The sequence below is a fragment of the Phacochoerus africanus genome, chromosome 16 (assembly GCF_016906955.1).
Source record: "Phacochoerus africanus isolate WHEZ1 chromosome 16, ROS_Pafr_v1, whole genome shotgun sequence".
Classification (NCBI taxonomy): domain Eukaryota; kingdom Metazoa; phylum Chordata; class Mammalia; order Artiodactyla; family Suidae; genus Phacochoerus; species Phacochoerus africanus.
Genome location: NC_062559.1, coordinates 24,432,817 through 24,454,175, shown reverse-complemented (window position 1 = coordinate 24,454,175; position 21,359 = coordinate 24,432,817). Strand labels below are relative to the sequence as shown.

At 39.2% G+C, this 21,359-nt stretch overlaps 1 protein-coding gene across 4 annotated transcripts in view; it reads right to left on the bottom strand.

Annotated features, from left to right (window-relative positions):
• The window catches only part of CADPS2 (calcium dependent secretion activator 2), a 492,759-nt gene that overhangs the window by 360,220 nt on the left and 111,180 nt on the right, over window positions 1–21,359 (bottom strand). For all 4 annotated transcript variants that reach the window (XM_047763023.1, XM_047763025.1, XM_047763026.1 and 1 more), the window contains exon 2: window positions 5,210–5,323. In XM_047763023.1, coding sequence (XP_047618979.1) covers window positions 5,210–5,323 — 114 coding nt within the window. The remainder of the gene's footprint in view (window positions 1–5,209; window positions 5,324–21,359) is intronic.

The window sequence follows — 21,359 nt, the reverse complement described above, 5'->3', positions numbered from 1 at the left end:
TTTGTATCATTATACAACTAGAAACTCTAAGAAGCAAATGGTAATGGTGGGGGCAAGACTTATGTTAATACTTCTTTGATCATTTTTAAGGATTAAAAACCTCTAACTCTCATTCATTCTCTGGAACCAAAAGAACATAAATATATGCAAGTACTAAGAAAAATACACATCCTTTCCAAAAAGTTTGTGAACAAAGCCAACCCACAAAGAAAAAGACACCAACATCCATTTTTTGCACAATAACAAAACTTGGATGTTTGCTACATTGAAAGCAGCTAGAAAGCAATTCTATGCTGTCGTTTGGAAATCTCCAAAAGAAAGGCCATTTACTTCTCCACATATCTGTTATAAATCACACTGTCACTGGTCTTATTTGGATGAAGTCCACATAATTTTGTGAACAGAAGCCAATAGCTGATGAGAAGAAAAGCTTGGAAGGTAACATACAATAAAGTTATGTATCAAAATCAGCTGAAATCTCCTAACTGAAAAAACAAGCAAGAAGTTCCCACTATGGTTCAGCAGAAACAAATCCTACTAGTATCCATGAGGATGCAGACTTCCATTCCTGGCCTCACTCAGTAGGTTAACGATCCTGTGTTGCTGCGAGCTGTGGTACAGGTCGCAGACCTGGCTTGGGTCTGTGACTGTGGCTTCTCTATGTCACACCTTCGGCCCTAAGAAGGCAAAACATGACAAAAAAAGAGAAATGGCTAGAAAGGAAAAGCAAATACTAGTATAATTACTGTCGATTTTGTCTTCTTCCAGACAATGAGTTACTGAGGTGGGGGGGGGGGATGTTTGAGGGGGTAAAAAGAAAACTTCAAGGGAAAAAAAAAAAAGATGAAGGTACTACAGAATCTAATAGCAACTAGCAACCATAAAATTATCAATATTTTCACTGCTATCTTTTATTAAATAGCTGTGTATGTACCTGCCATTTCTTCTTTTCCTGTTCTGGTTCTTTTCTAGCATGTCTGCCTAGTTAGGTGGCGGGGGGGGGGGGGGGGGGGGGGGGGGAAATGGACCCAAGTATGGAAACCACCTAATTATGCTAACCTTATCAGAGAAAAGACTGATGGAATTTCAAGAATAGATTTCTTTTTCATTATTATTTTAAAGGCCCATAATTAAACCAAAGTTAAGACATCTTGAATAAAGGATGAGCTAGAAATTGAACTGTCATATAAAAATTCTTAGTAGTATATGCTGCCATACATATAACATTGAATAGTATCCATGGTAAATATTTAACACTTTCATACACACACAAGGATGCATGGATGCACACCCAAGAGGGCACTGCATAATGAAATCCAAGGTTCAATTCTGTCTCAATCTAGTTGAAAGACATTATTTACTTTTTAAAATAATGAATGTAACTTGAAGAAATGCTTTTGATCAAATAATGGGGAGAAAGAGAAATATCTTGAGTAGCATACCTCTATCCTAGATATTGAAGAGAGCTAATGAAAACCAAATATACAAAAGTACAACCAACCTAAACAGATAACTCTTAATTGTCTATGGAAAATACAGACACATAACTAGGACAGAAAAAACTATTCATAAAAATTAAAGGAATAGCATTTATGAAGCTAAAAAATAACAAACTGACTTTGGGGAATTTGTCACCCTGAGTATGAAGACATTTTCTGTTTAACTGGCGACACACATTTACTAGGGATATATAGAGAGAACAAGCAAGCCATCACAGCCAAAGGCTATTAAAAATTCAAATTAGAAACTCACCACTGATGGATTGTTGAAAACAGCGGTATACAGCAAACAACACGTAACATCTCTGAAAAGACAGCCTTTGAAATACATAGGCCAAAAAGGATCATAAAATCATGGAACACTAGGTTAGAAAGAACATAAAGCCCAGACATGCTTCTGAAGCATCCGCCATCCTCAAGCACTCACAAAACCATAAAATCGTGATAATTAAAAAAAATCCATAGAAATATTGAAATGATACTTTATTATAAATTGTGTATTTATTACTGAATAATTTTTAAAGTAGTAAGTGTTACATATTCATCCACTTAGTCAACAAGCATTTGTTGAAAGCAATTGTGTGCCACAAAATATGTGCTGTATTTGTGGAATGAGATGATAATCAGGACAGAAATGGCTCCTTCGTGGAACATACATTACAGAAGTCATGAGACCTAGGTCAAAATGTCTCTCAAAAATATATAGTGAATCAAAATCATCCAGGCCCAAGTTCAAAATTCAGATGCTCTACCCGCAGGATTTCTGATTCAAGAGGTATTGGATAGAACCCAACATCTGTTTGCAATAAGCTTTAGTGGAAAGAATGAGGTTTTAGCTCTGCTAATAATTAGCTAAGCAGCTTTGGGCACCAGTCACTTAACCTTGAGTCTAAGACGGGAATAATTCTGTTTAAAAGGTTTATTCTGAAGAATGAAAACATTTTTGCACTGTTTTGCACAGTACTTGGTACAGGTATATTCAAAACGGCAACTGTGAAAGTTAGAAAATCTGGATTCACCTTGAAGTTGGACACTTCCCAAATATGTAACATTGGATAAGTCACTGAACCTCTGTGAGCTTCCATTTGTTTCTATGTAATTTGTGGGTAGCAATATTTTCACTGTTTACCACAAAGACACTGGAAGAAAAACACAGATGTTTTTGGTAAGCTATACAAAATTCTACATGGAGATAATAGTTGTAAAGACTACTAGGCCTGTTGGTCATAGCAGAGTATACAAACATATAATACTAAAAAAAGAAAAAGATTGGTGTGGGAAAAATTGAAAGCCAAAGTTTTTTACCTCATTTTTCCAACAAAATGTACTTATCCACTCAACAGTTTGAGTACTGAATGTGCGCCACCTGGGAAATGGTAACTCCTCAAACGTAAATCAGGAAATATAGACTCCATACATATTAATACCATAAATCTTAACACCTTTGAGGGGGGCACAAGGACAAGGTGGATGCAGTCTCACAAACCATCAATTGCTGAAAATACTACCCAAAGAACAGAAAACTCTTGGTCATCTAGTCTACCACTTAGATATTACTAACTGCCAATTACAGAAGTAAAAGCACTGAAGTTCACAGAGCTTCAGTGACTTGTCTGGTGTTATGCTGCTACACATCTGGTAAGCATGTGAATCCACATTTTCTTTCTCTTTCTGCCTGCATTCATGGCACGCAGAAGTTCCTAGACCAAAGATCTAACCTGAGCCACTGCAGAGGCCAGATCCTTCATCAAACTGAGCCACAAGGAAACTCCAGAGTCCCCGTCTTCTGACTCCTTCTAGTAAGACAGTTGTTTCCCACCTGCCATTTAGAATACAGCTTTTCAATACTTGCATCTCTTTCTGTGGCAATTCCAGCAAGCAATCATCTAATTCCATTGGACAAGTCTACCAGCTGTAAGCAAATCACCTGAAAGCTTTTAAAGGGTATAGATTCATAAAGAGTGATTCAGTAAGCTCAGGGCAGAGCTCTAGCACCTGGTTTGCACAAAACGCCTCTCGAGTGATTGTGAAGTGAGCTGGAATGTGGTCGCCAGTGGCATTGCTCTCAGCTCACTCTGCGCTTGGGCAGTACAGCCCAACTCCAGCGACACTAGATTGAAATCCTCCCCACTTCAGCTTCCATGTTAGTCACAGTTCTACTCTTGGGACCAACACAATGCAAGCCTAATCTGTCTCCAGGCTAAATTATCTCCAGTTCCTTTAAGTGACCCCATTATGACGTTTCAAACTGGAAAACCTTAAATGGATCCACATCCTTTCATTTACATGTGGTAGGGAGGGTGCCACCATCATTCAGAAACCAGTGGCAACATTCCTTCATTTGAAAAACAGTGTTCTCATTCTCACCGCTCAAGCAAACTTAATAAAAGCACCTATTTTGGAATATACTTACTCAAATAATTTTAGGTTTACACAAATGTTGCATATGTAATACAAATAGCCCCCATATCCCCTCACCCAGTTTTCCTAGTGTTAACACGTACAGCACCATAGGACATTTACCTGAACCAAGAAGATTTCATTATATCTTTTTATACAAAGTACTTTTCTAAACACATGTCCTTCATCCTGAACACACACTTCTGGCTCTTGTTTTATTATGCAAGTTATAGGCCCTTACATCTCATCTGTTAAGATTCAGGGCAAGATTTCATCTTGCAAGACTCTGACCCAAAGACTCAAGCTTTGGGTTTTACAAGATGAAAGGTAATGCCCTCTACTGGGTAAGATATTCCGAGTCAAGATCCAGTTGGACAGCATCCACCGTTGCCACTACATTCACACCGCATCTGTATCTGGTAAGTAAGACCCCTATACTTTCATCTTGTTCAACAGGCCTAGGCTTGGAGTAACATAAACCTCCCTGGGCTGCACTAAGCAACTTCCGATGCATACATACAATCGACTAATTACAAATCGAACCCATCATGTGTACATCCAGTTACTTTGCTATTCTTACAAACTTATTCCCTACCTCAGAAAAGTTCAGACACACTGCATCTCTCCTTTTTATTAGTCTACCTTTGCAAGTTGTTCTTCAGCTGAGAGGTATAGAGTATCTGCACCATGGAAGGAATCCATCCCCCAAATGACTCTAAAGTCCTTAAGACAAAAAGAAATTCTCTCAATTTAACAGCTACTGGCCACCCACTGAAGCCGCTAATGACCCTGTGTGAAAACGGGTGCTCAGAGGAAATCCATAGACAATTCCGGATGAGCACAAACTAAAATCACAAGGTGGTGTTGGTAGTAGTATTCCTCCAGGAAGAAAAGAATTCAATTTATTCTTGTGAAATTAGTTACTGGCCTTAATTATTATAAAGTTTAGTGAACAAAGTGGCACAAGATAGCCATTTACTATTGAAATCCTGATTAAAAGGGATAAGTTAGACATGTGGACCCACAGATAGCTACACTCAGCTCTATCAATCACTGCCAGAAGATTTTTCTAAACAGCTTACTTCTCCTCAAAAGATGTGAATAATTTCCAATTCTGTTTATCTCTCAAAACCAGACTGTGGAATTAGTTTTTAAATGGCAAAAGAGAATTGACAATGCTTTTAAGAAAGGTTGCAAACTCACAGCCTTCCAATCGTACCAGTGAGCTTCTCAAAATGGGAAAGCCATTAAAAACAAAACAAACTTTCAAGAGACATCAGAATGCCCAAAACAAAGCTCTTCAAACCTACCTCATAGTAACTCCGAACTGCATTGCAAAATGCTTCATCAGCTACGATTTGGGTTTCCCCGTTGAGGAAGGCCTGGAACCGTTCTTTCAGTAACTGCAATTGTTGCTTGTTAAGCTATAAGAAAAAAATCAGGACAAAAATTAGCCAATCCATGAAATGCAATGACTTTTAAAAGCTATTTCCCATCCTGGATCAGTGGAAAGGAATCTGACTAGTATTCATGAGGATACGGGTTCGATACGTAGCCTCGCTCAGTGGGTTAAGGATCTAGCATCGCCGTGAGCTGTGGTGTAGGCCACAGATGTGGCTAGGGAGCCTGTGTGGCTGTGGCAGAGGCCAGCAGCTACAGCTCCAATTCAACCCCTAGCTTGGGAACCTCCATATGCTGTGAGTGTGGCCCTAAGAAGACAAAAAAAGTTATATTTGCCACATGTGTCTAAGATTTGATACCCAGAATTAACTTATGAGTCAATTTTACAATGTTTCTAAGTCACTGCCCAACATACTATGGATTACCCAATATTAATTACCAGAGTCCACGTTTCTGCCCCAAAAAGAACCCCCATGATTACTACACTCCAGTCTCTTTTGCAGAGATGGGGGAAAAAAACCTGAAACTCTGAATAAGAAATGAACTGTTGTACAAAAAACTGCCAGCTGTCCTGAACAGAGAGGGCCGAAAGGCCAGGCACCCTTGCAGGTGAGTGGACAACCACAGGCTTTGGACAAAGAGTAATAGGCAAGACAGAGGGACCCTGAGAAAGAACCCTCTGGAAAGGGTATCTGTTGGATGCCCAAAGCTTGAATTCCATGCACACACACACACCTCAGTGCCTGAGCTGAGATGAAGGAATGATGGAGAACAGAGAGGCAGTGGGAGTGGGGTGGCGGCCAGCGGGTGCACCTTTACGCAGGTTGGAGGAAGGCTGTGACTCAAGGTTTACAGCCAGATTTCCTCACCTAGGTCTCCCCGCCAGAGTTACTGAGCAGGGTTAGACACCAACCACGACTTACTAACCACATCTTCTAGTCTTCAACTACCACCAGAGGCAGCTGCTTCATTTTGCTGGGCTCACTGTAAAATGAGAACGAGGACCTCCTTGCTGAAAAATTTCAAGACTGCTGCAGCAAAAGAGCATTAAACCAAGCTGGTGCCTGGTGTGGCCACGCAGGCTCGGGCCACGAAGCCAGCCCAGACCACAGAGGCCTGCACTTCACTAGATGCAGGGCACATTCAGTCAAGCAAAAACATTTTTTTGTTCTTTAATGCTTAACTAGAGAAAGACCATAATCTTTCAGATAAAACCACAAATCCTGAGCTACATAAGCAACAGGAAGGGGCTGATCTTTCCATCATTTCAGTCATCCTCATCAGACTCAGAGAGCCCAGCCCAGTTCTGGATGCTACAGAGAGATGTGAAGCATTTGGAAACATGCCCAGGATAAAATGATTAAAGGATTAGAAAAACTAAACAAACTGGTATGATTTGGCTTCAAAAAGAAGGCTGATATGAAGCAAGTTTAAAACTATTCAAAAGGCTTATTAAAATGCCATTCAAAGATGAGAGACAAGCTCTTTCAAAATATGGGTTTTATTTAGGAGACTAGCAAACAAGACGGCTTGTCAAGGAACTGCTGCTGGTACCAATGGACTGATAAAAAAAAAAAAAATGTCCTGTTGCGTCTCAGGGTAAAAAACCTTTGTCCTGAGCAGGAGAGAGAGAGGATGGGTCCAATTCTTTTCTAAGGTTATTTTCTCCACTTTAGGGAAAACCACACCAGGCCGATAAGCAGAACATCACCGCTATATTACATTCTCCATTTCTGTAACACAAAGCAAATGAAAGCAGAGGGGGGTGTGCGTGTGTGTACCAGCAAGGCAAATGAAGCCTATGCCTTTAGCTCTCTCAACATGGTTCACACAAGACACCAGATGAAACTAGGACAGCAACTTCTGAGTGAGCCAGCTCAGAGCACTTTAGCTGACAAGCCCTGGGGACCACCAAGAAAGGCTTCAACTTGGAAACCACGTGTCCAGGCGAAAGAATGGAAATGTGGGGAATGATGATGAACTGGGTGGGGGGGGGGGACCTTATGACCATTTGTTCCAACTCCTCCATTATTTCATAAATAAATACTGTTCAACAACTAGAACCTGGAGATATCTTCATTCCCTTTTCTTCTACCAGAGGCATTTGTTCTTTCAAGAATTCCTCTAAATCTTCGTAATTTCTACTTTGCCGGTGTTTAAGTTTAGCCATCGTACCAGTGACTTATGTTCTGGTGATCACGGTGTGGAAAATTCATGAATATGAATCAAGGAGAGGAGATGTGCACAAACCATCTTCTTAGGAACTATCAATGCTGGTGCAGTTCTCAGAACATGCTGAAGGCACCTGGCTAAGTATCAGGCTTCAATTTGTTATGAATAAAAATTACTGCTGTCATATTGAAGACATAAAATGACAACTGTATTATAACAATATACAAACAGTTAAAAAATACTTCAGGGAGTTCCCGTCGTGGTGCAGTGGTTAACGAATCCGACTAGGAACCATGAGGTTGTGGGTTTGATCCCTGCCCTTGCTCAGTGGGTTAAGGATCCGGCGTTGCTGTGAGCTGTGGTGTAGGTTGCAGACGCGGCTCGGATCCAGCGTTGCTGTGCCTCTGGTGTAGACTGGCAGCTACAGCTCTGATTCGACCCCTAGCCTGGGAACCTCCATATGCCGCGGGAGCGGCCAAAGAAATGGCAAAAAGACCAAAAAAAAAAAAAAAACCTTCAGCATAGAGAAAAGGTCTACGTTTCCAGGGAGGGAAAAAGGCAAATTTAAAATATCGCCATTGGAATAGCCGTCAGAAAGCAGATTTTCCTAAAAACCTGTATTATCAAAATAAACTATATTAAACATCAATGGATTGAGACCAATGTAATGGACCCAAGAAATAGATCAAAGACCACCAGATATGTACTATAAAGTAAAAGATGGTCTATTCAATCAATGGTGTTGGAATAACTGGGTAGCCATGCAGAAAAAAATTAAATTGGGCCATAACACAGTTACAGTCCAAATGAATTAAAACTTTTAACATAAAAAGATGAAATCATAAAGACATTAGAGGAAATGGAAGAATTCTTTTAAACACTAGTATGAAAAAGAGCTTTTTAACCGTGAATCAAATCCAGCAGTCATAAATTTAACTACATAAACATAAAAAATAAATTTAGCATGGCATGAACTACTATAAACAAAATCATTGGAAAAGAGACCAGGGGAAAAAAAAAAAAAAACGAAAAAACAAACTTGCAAGAGCTAATTTTCAAACACAGGGATTCTAGAAATTGATCAGTCTGACCAGTAAGCCCAAAGAAAAATAGACAAAATGGATACACTGCGAAATGACTCAAGCTATGAAAGCCTGTCTGACTTAATTTACATCTTTTCACGAATGAGGTCTGAGGTCTACATGAGAGCAGAAAGATTCTGGGACAATCAATGGTGGAGTAAAGGTACCAGAAATCTGTCTCCCACCTAGACAACAACTGCACTGGCAGTATCTGTCTGATGTAAGTATTTTGGAACTCTGGAGCTTATTAAAGGTTTACAACATGAAGGGGAAGGCTCGACTGGAAACTGTAGTTAATTTTAATCATTTTAAAATTCTGTACAGTAGCAGCTACCCATCCCCCACCCCTCAAGCCCCACTGCAGCAAGGGAAAAAGAGCCAACAATCTAACTTTTCAAAGAGTAAATAAATATTACATCCAAAGAGTGGTGATATAGTATTAGCTTTATAAAAGGCATGACAAAGTTCTCTTACATACTAATATGAAAAGATCTTCAAAATATCTTGGGGAAGGAACCAATATAAAACAGCATGTAAAATAAGCCATCACTCATATAGAAGAGAGACAAAAATTAGAATATGTATTTGCCTCCATATGCAGATGAAGAAGAATGACCTAGGACACAAGACAGAGAGAAAATAAGGATGAAAAAGATTTTTCAACCTATATTGCTTCATTTTAAGTTTCAAAGAATCTATACATGTATGTATAACTGGGTCACCATGCTATACAGCAGAAAACTGACAGAACACTGTAAACCAGCTATAATGAAAAAAAATATATAAAAAAGTCTCAAATCACAGCACTCTACATATTCAAATTTTAATCAATTTACATTTAAATGATAATAGCCACTTCACACATTTTTTAATTCTGAACAATCATGATCCATTGCACACAGTTTAAATCTGATCATCCTGCAAAAAAAACTGCACCAATTGACTAATTTCTTCTTTCAGGTAGAAGTTTTGAATTTGACTGCATCTTTTTTTAATATTTTAAGGTTGAACATTCCAAACAAAAAAAACAAAAAGTCAAAAAAGCAGCGTAGTAATCATAGTAATCAACATTCTAATCAAGGCATTAATCTTTAGGAAATCCATACCAAGTGGTCTCCTGGCCTTCATTTAAAAGCTGATTAAAACTGAAACACACACACCGTAACTTTATCACATCACAATGAAGCCTATTATAATCTTAGAAAGTTATGAAGGATTGAAACCTGTTTCCCTATACTTTCCAAAATCCTAATGCAATTATCTCAGACCCAACCAACTAAACATTACTTTTCTTCTTCAACACAGCAGTTCAGGAACTTAGAGACTGGTACTAGATTAAGTTTTCTCTTTCCTAAAAGAAACTTTACCCAGTTCCCTCAACATCCTAAGCATGCTCTACAGTTTGTCCTTAAATAAAACTACATCGTTTTATGCAAATAGGTTGTATGTTTTTTGCTTGTTAGGGCCACACCTGCAGCACATGGAAGTTCCCAAGCTAAGGGCTGAATCTGAGCTGTAGCTGCCAGCCTACGCCACGGCCACACCTGTGACCCACAGCACAGCTCATGGCAAGGCCAGATTCTTAATCCACTGGGATAGAACCCACATCCTCAGGGATACTAGTCAGGTTCACTACCGCTGAGTCATGACAGGAACTTCCAAATAGGTTTTATTTAAGTACAAAAAAAAAAATGTACTTTGAAAGTTATGCCATAAAATGAAACTCATAAACTCATACAACAGCAATGTCCCTTCTAAAACATACTGTATAGACTGATCATGATCCCCCTAGGATGGTGAGGCCAACAAAGGCAAGTGGAAGAGCCCCTTCCCACATCTGAAGCACTATGTCTATTAGTTCAAACTAAAAGCAAATTAACTCTTCTTGGCAGTCGCATCAACTGACTCACATCGTGCTTATAATCAACAAAAATTCTAAAACATTCTTACATGAGCTTCATTAAGCCATATTTCACCCTGGCTAGCTTCAGATTAGGTTCATTGTTCCAGGAGATTTTTCTTTAAAATTCTGATTCCTTCAACCCCATGACCAAAGAACACTCCTAGTTCTGTTACACCGCTAACATTGTAAGGTACTGTCCAAACTTCATCCAGGTCATTATAAAAAAAATATCCACCAGTTCAGGATTATGCTAAAAGAGGGAAACCTGTCACAGGACTTCTTCCTGTTTGACACAATCAACATGTGGGAGGAGAGTTGGTTTTATTTTTCAGGCTTTATATTAGCTTCACCCACATATTGTCTTCCTACCAGGGTGTTAACTAATGCATGAGTAAAGTATTTTTTAAGAATAAAAAAACTGACGACCAAAAATTATCTGGTGGGAATTTTAGAAGAGCTTTTTACATGAAACTAAACAGCAGAAACTAGTACATATATATCCTTGCAAACATCTAAATCCAACCCAGAGCCTTATAAAAAGAACACTTCAAATACTGACAGTAAAAGCTAAATTTTATAAATCTTGGCTGGCAGTGATAGTTTATCCATAATAGTGGTCTCGGAAAAAAAATACTTAACTTTCCAAGTTCATGGACGTCTTATGTCTCTTCTTTTTGTCCTCGAATTATATTCTAGCCTTTTCATTCTAAGACACGATCAACTGAAGCCTTATGCCAAGATCTTGATCGCAGCAGGAGACCAGCCATTATGCTACTCGGGAACCTAGCAACCACTGCTGTACGGAGCCTGCCCTGACCTGTGGTCCCCATCATGAGTCTTAACGCTCATGATAGGGTCTGCACGACCTCCTGGTGAGTAATGGGGACCACAGTCAGATTCTACAGCAGAGTGGCAGGTGACCAGAGAGTACTGTACCTCCAGGAAGGGGAGGTGTTGGCGTGCACACATACCTTAGAGTAGAAAGACAAATATTTTTCAAGGAGGTAAAAAGGACTTAATCCAAGCACAGAAGTTGCTGAAATGCACAAAAGCATAGCTTCATCATTTGTTAATGAGATGTAGTAAAAGATATTAACAGGAAAAAGACTATGACATAGGGACCGTTTTCTTTTTTCCCTTCCTGTGGACACCACTGCCAAAAAGATCTATATAAAACTACTGGGGCAAAATGAGTAGTCTCCTACATTTTCTGAAACAGACCTTCCCAAACTCCATGTCAGAAGAGAATCAAGGGGTTCCAGCCCATCTCATATATTATAAAATCCCATGAGAGGCATTGTTATTAATAACTTCCTATCCCAGTAACTTACTTCACCCTCTTTTATAGATGCAGCTATTTGGGACAATGAATACGTCCATCTAGGACTACAAATGCCAGCCTCACATGACCATGGAAATGGTCAAGAGACTAAGTTAAAGCCAATGAGATGTAGGCAAAAGGGCACATGACTTGCAAGAAACCATAAAAAGGAGCTAAAGCAAGTACTTCTTGCCTCTTTCTCTTCCCACTGGCTAGAACTGCATTTGCTAATTTGAACTGTCAGCTTAGCCCATGAAGATGATGGAAAAAACAAAGTAACAAGAGCCTAAAACTCTCCCAAATGTGGAGCAGCCCCTGTATCCCTAGACCACCACCTCCCAACTTCCTTTATGTGAGAGAGGAGAAACATCTCCATGTACAAGCCACTCCGGGGACGGGGATGTCCACGGGTAATGCGACTGAACCAAATCATAACTGACAGAAATCCCAGTGACATACCCAACAGGGAGAAAATGCTATAGCACCACCTTCCCTGGCTACTAAGGTTTGTCTCGTTTTATTCTAAAACAAAAAATTCCGTAGGTTATCTTATATGAAAACTTCCTTATCCAGGGAACTTGCCCTCAATGAACAGTGAACACCAGATTCTAAATGCCCGAGGGAGCCTAAAAATAGTTACTTTGACAGACTGAGTTCCAAGGTCCCACATCGTTGAAACGGAGACACTGAAAAGCTCCTGACTTGCAAATGCTGCTTTGACATAAAATGCATGCTAAGTGATGAGAACAGAGCAGAAAAACCCCATTGCACCATGGATAAACAGGCCCCGTGCTAGGCTTACCTAGTGCTAGGTATGATTGAATCCACACGCTCCCTGACCTCCTTGTCAAATTTAAGCCTCAGCACAATTATATGTCATTACGGGGGACTGTCTTGGAGGACGGGAGCTGCCAGCAAACACACCCTAGAAAAGGTAAACCCATGATCTATGACTTTCCCTGCTGCACTAAGTACATTTCATGCCAGTCTCATTAAATCTTCCTAAACCTCTTGCAATGTTTATCCTCATTTCACAAATGCTGAAGTTAAGCTCCAAGTGGTTAGGCATCTTGCCTAACTTCACATCTAGAAGAGATGGGACAGAGTCTCAACCAGTATCCTGGATCTAAAGCCTATATTCTTTCCAATGTTCACGTCATTCTGTTTCCCTCATAGTCACATTTTTTTTCTTCCCAGTAAGAGGTGTTTAATTCCTCTACATTTTTAAGTTCCTCCCCCCACTACAATAAAAATCAAACTTTAGGATGAGAACTTGATTGTACCTCACCAGCCCTAATCCCACTCTCAATGCCTCAAATTCCACAACGGATGAGAAAACAGCCCGTCATACATACCTCCACTTATTAGTTAGTAAGGCTATCTATGTAAGACTAATAGGGCAACAGAGTGACAGGCTCTGAGTGAGGACTACCGTCTGTGGGGCGTTTTGGGTACAATCTACAGGCTCTTCAACGGGTCACTTAACCTTGGTGCCTCGAGTTCCTCATCTCAACGATGAGGACAGTACAAATGCCATTTTAATAGGGCTGTTAGATACATATGGTGGTATTATTTCAACCACTGCAGAAGCAGTGAACTGGCATGTTCGACTCTCAGATCTTCATTCAGCCTAGTCTGACGAGACACCCGCGCTAAGTGCTGGGGACTGTGCCATGTTCCTAAGCATCGCCCCAGGTAGAGAAAAGGGGCAGATCCTGATGACCCGCCCTCCCCAAACTTGCTTTTTCCAGTAGCATGTTTCACCCACCAGAGTCAAACAGGCCCTATGACCATAATTTTTAGTGGTTGGGCCCCACTAATAACATAAGCTCATCAAAAGCAAAACCAATTGCAACCGTTAATTTTATGTGTCAACTTGATACATAAAAGGGATGCCCAGATAGCCGGTAATAAATTATTTGAGTGTCTATCATGGTGTTTTTAGAAGAGACTAGCATGTGGATTCAGCAGAGCAAGTAAAGAGATCTGCCCTCACCAAGGTGGGCGAGCACTCTGCCATTCATTGATGGCTGACTGCAACAAAAAGTGCTGAGGTAGAGCGAATTCCCTGAGCTGGGAAGTCCATCTTTTCTGGCCCCTGCACATCAGAGCTTCTGCTTCTTGGGACCTTTAGACTCCGACTGGATTATACCACCAGCTTTCCTGGTTTCTCCAGAGGGCAGACTGTGGGACTTTTCAGCCTCTTTAACTGCAGGAGCCAATTCCTATTTAAAAAAAAATCCTATTTTTATATATGAATATATATGTATGTGTACATATAAATACATGTGCTTGTATATATAATGAATACAAAGTATGTATTTATAAGACAATATATATTTTCTCCTACTGGGTCTGTTTTCTCTAGAGAACCCTAATATGTCAATCACTGTAAATAATAAAAGCCTTAGCAATCTGTTGCAATCAAGCAATTCGGAGACGACTGAGGGCCAGGAGGGGATAGAAGATTCAAAGAGCAACAGAAACCCTCGGAGCCATCCTGAGAAGTCCGTTCTACAATGGTCACTCTCTCCCCCATTACGGTCTGACAGAAATCAAGAAGGGCTCCTCAAACAAGTCGTCTTGGAGGTTTACTGCAGAAACAAGGCAGGAATGGGAAGTGGTCCTGGACAAGCTTTGCTGAAGTCAGAAGAGTCTGTCAACAGCCACCTTTGCAACTTCCTCGTCAATGGTTTCCCACAAGTCATTCTGGTGAATTATGCGAGCACTGCTCTTTTGAGAAAATATGATTTCCCCTTTACCACTCGTATAATTTAACACCCAGTAAGAATAGCTAATACTAATTGACTACTTACCACAAAATAAGCACATTTCTAACCTTATTACAAGGATTTTTAAACTTCTTATAAGTAGGTTCCTTGTTTCAAATAGGAGGAAGCTAAGACCCGAGAAGTTAATAAAGTGGTCCAGTTCATACATTTTAGGGGCAGAGCCAATACATCTACTGGCGTGCTTGTGGCCACTGGCTATCCCTGAAGTTTCTCCTTGAATTCCCAAACTCACATTCTCCACACCCAGGTCAAGGGACAGGGCCACCAGAGCCTAACAAACACAACTGTGTGATTCGATCAGACTAAAGAGGCAAGTAAAAGCTCCCCTTCTTGCCATTTACCTTCAAAACATCTCATCATTCTCGCCCTGAGTCTGTGTACATGCCAAGTTCCCTCTGCCTGGACTATCCTTTAGAAACATAACTTGGACGGAACCTTTTTGAAATCATCTTTCTGCTCCCCCCATCCTCTGTCAGTTATGCACCCCCCCCACCACACATCATTTGTTTCACGTGGCTTTCTCCTTACTATGGTGCAGACTCCTTAAACAGCAAGGCCAGTCATCTCTATATCCCCTTCCCCAGGAAGTACAAAGTGTGTTCATTATGAATTCATTTGCAGGGGAAGAAAACCCAGAGAGTAAGAGGGTATCACCATTCGCTACTGCTTTTCTGGGAATGTATCATGTCACCAAAGACTTATATCTAGCAGTGACATATGTGAGTAAGAAACAAGCAGTCTTAGAAAGAATACCAAGACCGCTTATATGTTCTACAAATAAATTCATGCTCAGACTCAGGCCTGAAGAAAAAGCAAAGGATTTCTTTGATGAACTACAGTATGAGTGGTTCTGTTTTGCAGATGATACTGTTCTCAGGCAGGAAGCACTTTGTGCCTCAGAACCATCTGGTGTTTCACGGCAAAGTTCCGCATGCTGAAGCCGTATTTGAAAGAAACAGTGATTTTATATCCATTACAAAGAATTCGGACAGGATCAGCATCAGACATAGACTGGCCTAAAAGCTCAAACAATGACCAGCTCCAAGCCACACAATGGCCTTTTCCAGTAGAAAGTAGTTGGAGATAGCAGCTTTTGAAAGATGATTAAAAATATGCTTTCCCAAGAAGTAATCTAAATTTTTTTACTTTCTAAGTATGTCATGGATAAAAAATGGCTCTCTGTAAAGGAAGGAAGAAGAGGAAGGTAAGGAACTCTCAGCTTGGATCTTTGTGGAACCATCCTTCTAACATATGCAGTGGCAGAATTAGCTAAGCATTAGGGATTAACTTACTGCTTTAATTTAGTGAGGCTGCATTTGACTGAAAGCTGCAGAAGCCCCAACTCAAGATAACATGTTTTAAAAAAAAGAAAAAAAAAGGCGTATTGTCATACTTAGTTAATTCACTCAGTGAAGTCACCAAGGACCTGAGCCTTTTCTGTATGTCTATATCCTCCGAATGTTGGCTTGTCCTCAGATTTATTGTCTCCAAAAAAGTCCACATTAACTCTATGCAAGGCATCCCCACACAATAACCAAAGGTTGAAGAAAATATTTTCATTCTGGAAAAGGGATAGAGGGAGAAGAAAACTTTCCCTCCAGCAGATATTCCCCGACAGGTCACTGGCCAGAAATGATTCCTGCATCCCTTCCTAAAGAAATCATAGAGGGAGAGTAAAAAGCATCTCATGGAGTTCCCATCGTGGTGCAGTGGAAATGAATCCGACTAGGAACCATGAGGTTGCATGAGATCCCTGGCCTTGCTCAGTGGGTCAAGGATTCTGTGTTGCTGTGGCACAGGCCAGCAGCTATAGCTCTGATTAGACCCCTAGCCTGGGAACCTCCATATGCTGTGGGTGTGGCCCTAAAAAAAAAAAAAAAAAGACAAAAAAGAATCTGATGAACAACCAAAGAAAAGTCATCCAGAGACTAGAAGAATTTAGCCACTCCTGTATAAAAATAGGGACCCGATAGCTGAATAAAACCAAAGGTCAGTTCAGAAAAAAGGATAGCTAGAGGATGGCTACTGTTTGGGCAACTAGCACTGCTGCTCTGTTATGACTTCTCCAATAAGAAGGGCTGAACTGGAAAACCACACACAAAATATCAAGACCAACATCTCCTAATGTCTAACAATATTTCCCTAAGAAATAACAAAATTCTACTTGTACCTAAAACAAATCTTAGCTGTAACAACTTGAAAATTTTCAGATAAATGCAACAACCACTACGTTTTAATTTATCTATGTACTTAGGTGAAAAAATTCAAAGATCATATCATTCCCTTAACAATGAAAATTATTCCCTATTTATTTCCTTCTTAAATTTTATAAAATTTCACCAGAAAAAATAATGCTATATCACCTCTAAGACATCATGGCAAATGTGTGTACATATATCAGCAAATTCAAGGATCTGTGAACATTAAACAGATAAAATCCTCTTCATAATCAACATTAAAAGAACTGAATACCTAGACTAGTATGATATAAGCATTTGCTTTAGAATTTTGGATTCTAAAAGCAATTCTGAATTTAAGTACAAAAGATTGTTTACAAGTAAAAGCAAATGTTTAGCATATTTGTTCACCAAGTGATGTCAAAAAAGAATAATGATTTTCCCATTAAGAGGGAAAAACAAAATGAGTGTATACTTAAACTAGCTTTGTCAGTGATAGAATAATTAACAAGAAAACAAAAAATTTTTGGAGTTCCAAGGATGGCAGAGTAGGAACAGCAGAAACTCACCTCCTCTCACACCAAAATTACAACTGTTTGCAGAACAACTATCAAGAAAAAGAATGAAACCTAACCAGGAGGATCTTCTACAACTAAAGATATAAAGAAGGAACCACGATGACATGGGCAGGAGGATGGAGTCGCAGTAATCAAGACCCACGTGCCTGGGTAGGAGACCCACACATGGGAGAATAATTACAAGTGCAGAGGTTCTGCCCAAGGAGGAAGGAATCTGGGCCCCACATCAAGCTCTGCAGCCAGAGGCTCCTAAGGCAGAGGATGAGCCCCTAGAACATTTGACTTTGAAGGTCAATAAGACTTCACTTTCAGTAAAACAAGAAAGCTTTGGGAGATAGAGATAGGGCACACACAAAATCTCACACACACTGAGACAGAAGAAAAATAATCTGAAAGGAGCCTGGGTCAGACCCACTTTCTGATTTTGGAGAGTCTCCTGGAGAGAAAGGAGGCAACTGACTGAGGACACAGACCTTGAGAGCAGAAATTTGGGGGAGCTTAACCCACCAGGAGGTCACTATTAACAGGCAAAAGGGAGGGATCAACAGTAACACAGTAATACCAGGGGATTTTAACATCCCACTGACATCAATTGACTGACCTTCAGACAAGGTCCCTAAGGAAATACTGGCCTTAAATGACAGGTTACATCAAACGGACTTAACATATATTTAGAACACTGTTTCCAAAAATAGAATAACATTCTTTTAAGTGCACACATTCTTCAGGACAGATCACATGCCAGGCCAAACTTATATGAATTTTAAGAAAATTAAAATCAAGTATCTTTTCCAACCACACCACTATGAGACTAGAAATCAACTACAAGGGGAAAAAAATGTAAAAAAAAACCCCAGTACCCACTACATGTGGAGACTGAACAACATGGTACTCAACAAGCAATGGGTCACTGAAGAATAAATCAAAACTACCTTGAGACAAATAAAAAGGTAATACAATGATCCAAAATCTATGAGGCACAACTAAAGGAGTTCTAAGGGGGCAGCTTATAATATACAAGCTCACCTCACTAGTAAAACCTCAAACAACCTAACCTATACCTAAAAAACTGGAGGTGGGGGAGACCTAAAAGTAGTCGTCAAAGATTAGGGCAGAAATAGATAAACTGGAGACAAAAAGAACAGATGAATGAAACTAAGAGCTGATTCTTTGAAGATATAATCAAAATTGATAAACCTTTAGCCAAACTCATCAAGGAAAAAAAGGTAAAGGGCCCAAATCAAAACTGGAAATGAAAAATGCAAAAATCCTCAATAAAATATTAAGAAACCAAATACAACCATACATTAAAAGGATCATACAGTACACTGAATTGGAATTTATCCTAGGGATGCAAGAATGGCTCAATATCTACCAAAATCTATGTGATACATCATATTAACAAATTGAAAAGTAAAAATCATATGATCATCTCAAAGCGTACGGATAAAGCTTTTGGCAAAAATCAACACCAATATGATAAAAGTCTTAAAGTGGATATTGAAGGAATACACCTGAACATAATAAAGGCTACAAATGACACACCTAAAGCTAACATCATATTCAATGGTCAAAAGCTGAAAGCACTTTCTATAAAATCAGGAACAAAACAAGGGATGCCAACTCTAGCTACTTTTATTCAACATAGTACTGCAAGTCTTAGCCACAGCAATCTGATAAGTAAATAAAAGGAATCCAAACTGAGAAGGAGGAAGTAAAACTATCACTAAAGATGACATGATACAATGTATAGAAAATCCCAAAGACACCACCAGAAAATTATCGGAGCTCATCACTATATTCAGCAAAGATGTAGGATTCAAATTAATATAGAAATGTTACATTTCTATACACGAATAACAAACTATCAGAAAGAAGGAAACAATCTTTTATAATCAAATCAAAAAAATATAATACCTAGGGCTAAACTCAAGGAGGTAGAAGACCTGTACTCAGAAAACTTACGGCAGAAATTGGAGATGACATACACATATAGAGACACCATGTTCATGGATTAAAAGAATTAGTATTGTTAAAATGGCCATATTACCCAAGGCAATCTACAGATTCAATGCAATCCCTATAAAAATATCAATGGCATTTTTCACACAACTGGAATAATTTAAAGATTTGTATGAAAGCATAACAGACGGTCCCAAATAATCAAAACCACCTTAAGAACAGATCTGGATGTATCCCTGACTTCAGACTATACTACAAAGCTATAGTAATCAAAATAATATAGTACTGGTACAAAAACAGATACAGATCAATGGAACAGATTCCAGAAATAAACCCATGTACTTAAACAAAAAAAACAAAAGAGAAAATAATATACAATGGAGAAAAGACAGTTTCTTTATTAGTGGTACCAAGAAAACTGGACAGCTACATGTAAAAGAATGTAAGGAAAATAGACTATGTTCAAAAATAAACTCAAAATGGATTGAAGATCTAAATGCAAGATTGGAAACCATAAAACTTCTGGAAGAGAACACAGGTAGAACACTCTTTGACATAAATCACAGCAATCTCTTTTTTATATCTGCGTCCTAAGGCAAAGAAATAAAAGGAAAAGAAACAGATGCAACCTAATTAAACTTAAAAGCTTTTGCACAGCAAAGGAAAGCACCTATAAGACAAAAAGGAAACCTACTTTATAGGATAAGATATTCCCAAGGGGTTATATCCAAAATACATAAACACCTCATACAACTTAATATCAAAAAAAAAAAAAAAACCAAAAATGAGAAGACCTGAATAGACATTTTTCCAAAGATGACATACAAATGGCCAACAGGCACATGAAAACTTGTTCAACATAATAAGAGCAATGTAAATTAAAACCACAATAAGATATCACCTCACATATGTCAGAATGGCTATCATCAAAAAGACCCCCAGTAACAAATGCAGACAAGGATGTGGAGAAAAGGGAATCCTTGTACACTGTTAGTAGGAATATAACTGGTGCAACCACTGTGACCAACAGTATGGAGGTTCCTCATAAAAACTAAAAACTATCAAATGACCCAGCAACTCCACTAGGGTAAATATCCAGGAAAAAAAAAAAAAAGGAAAAAATTAAAGAAACATGCACTCAAATGTATGTAGCAGTATTAACAATAACCAAGACATGGACCCGACCTGTCCATCAACATATGAATGGATAAAGAAGATGTGGTATATATAAAATGGAAAACCATTCTGCCATAAAATTAAATTTTGCCATTTCAACAACATGGATGGACCTGGAGAGTATTACACTTAGTGAAATAAGACAAATATTCTGTTATTACTTATATATGGAATTACAAAACCAAACTAGTGAATGTAACAAATACGAAACAGACTGACAGATACAGAAAACAAACTAGTAGTTACCAGTGGGCAGAGAGCAGTGGGAGGGGCAGGATAAGGGTAGCGGATTAAGAGGTACAAATTACCATTTGTAAAATAAGCTCCAACAATATATTGTTAGGCACAGAATATAGCCAACATCTGGAGTACGAAATTTAAAAATTTAGAGTCACTACGCTGTACACTCAAGTATATTAAGAACATCTCAATACATTTTTAATATTTTAGATTAAAAAACATTTTGGGGTTTCCATCACGGCTCAGCAGTTAATGAGTCTGAGTAGCATCCATGAGGATGCAGGTTCAATCCTTGGCCTTGCTCAGTGGGTTAAGGATCCGACGTTGCCCTGAGCTGTGGTGTAGGTCCCAGACACGGCTTGGATCCTCACACATTGCTGTGGCTGTGGTGTAGGCCTGCAGCTGCAGCTCCGATTAGACCCCTAGCCTGAGAACCTCCATATGCCACAGGTGCAGCCCTAAAAAGCAAAAAAAAAAAAAAAGCAAATAAACACACGCATATTTTAAAATAAAGCCTGCTCCTAGTTAAATTGAATGGCTATTTTGTGGTACACTGCTGCATCCAAGCAGAAGGTCATCCCTCTTCCACAGTAGTGGGCTTCCAAGGTGGGGCTGCCCAATTAAATATAGGATGTCCCATTAGATTTCATTCTCTG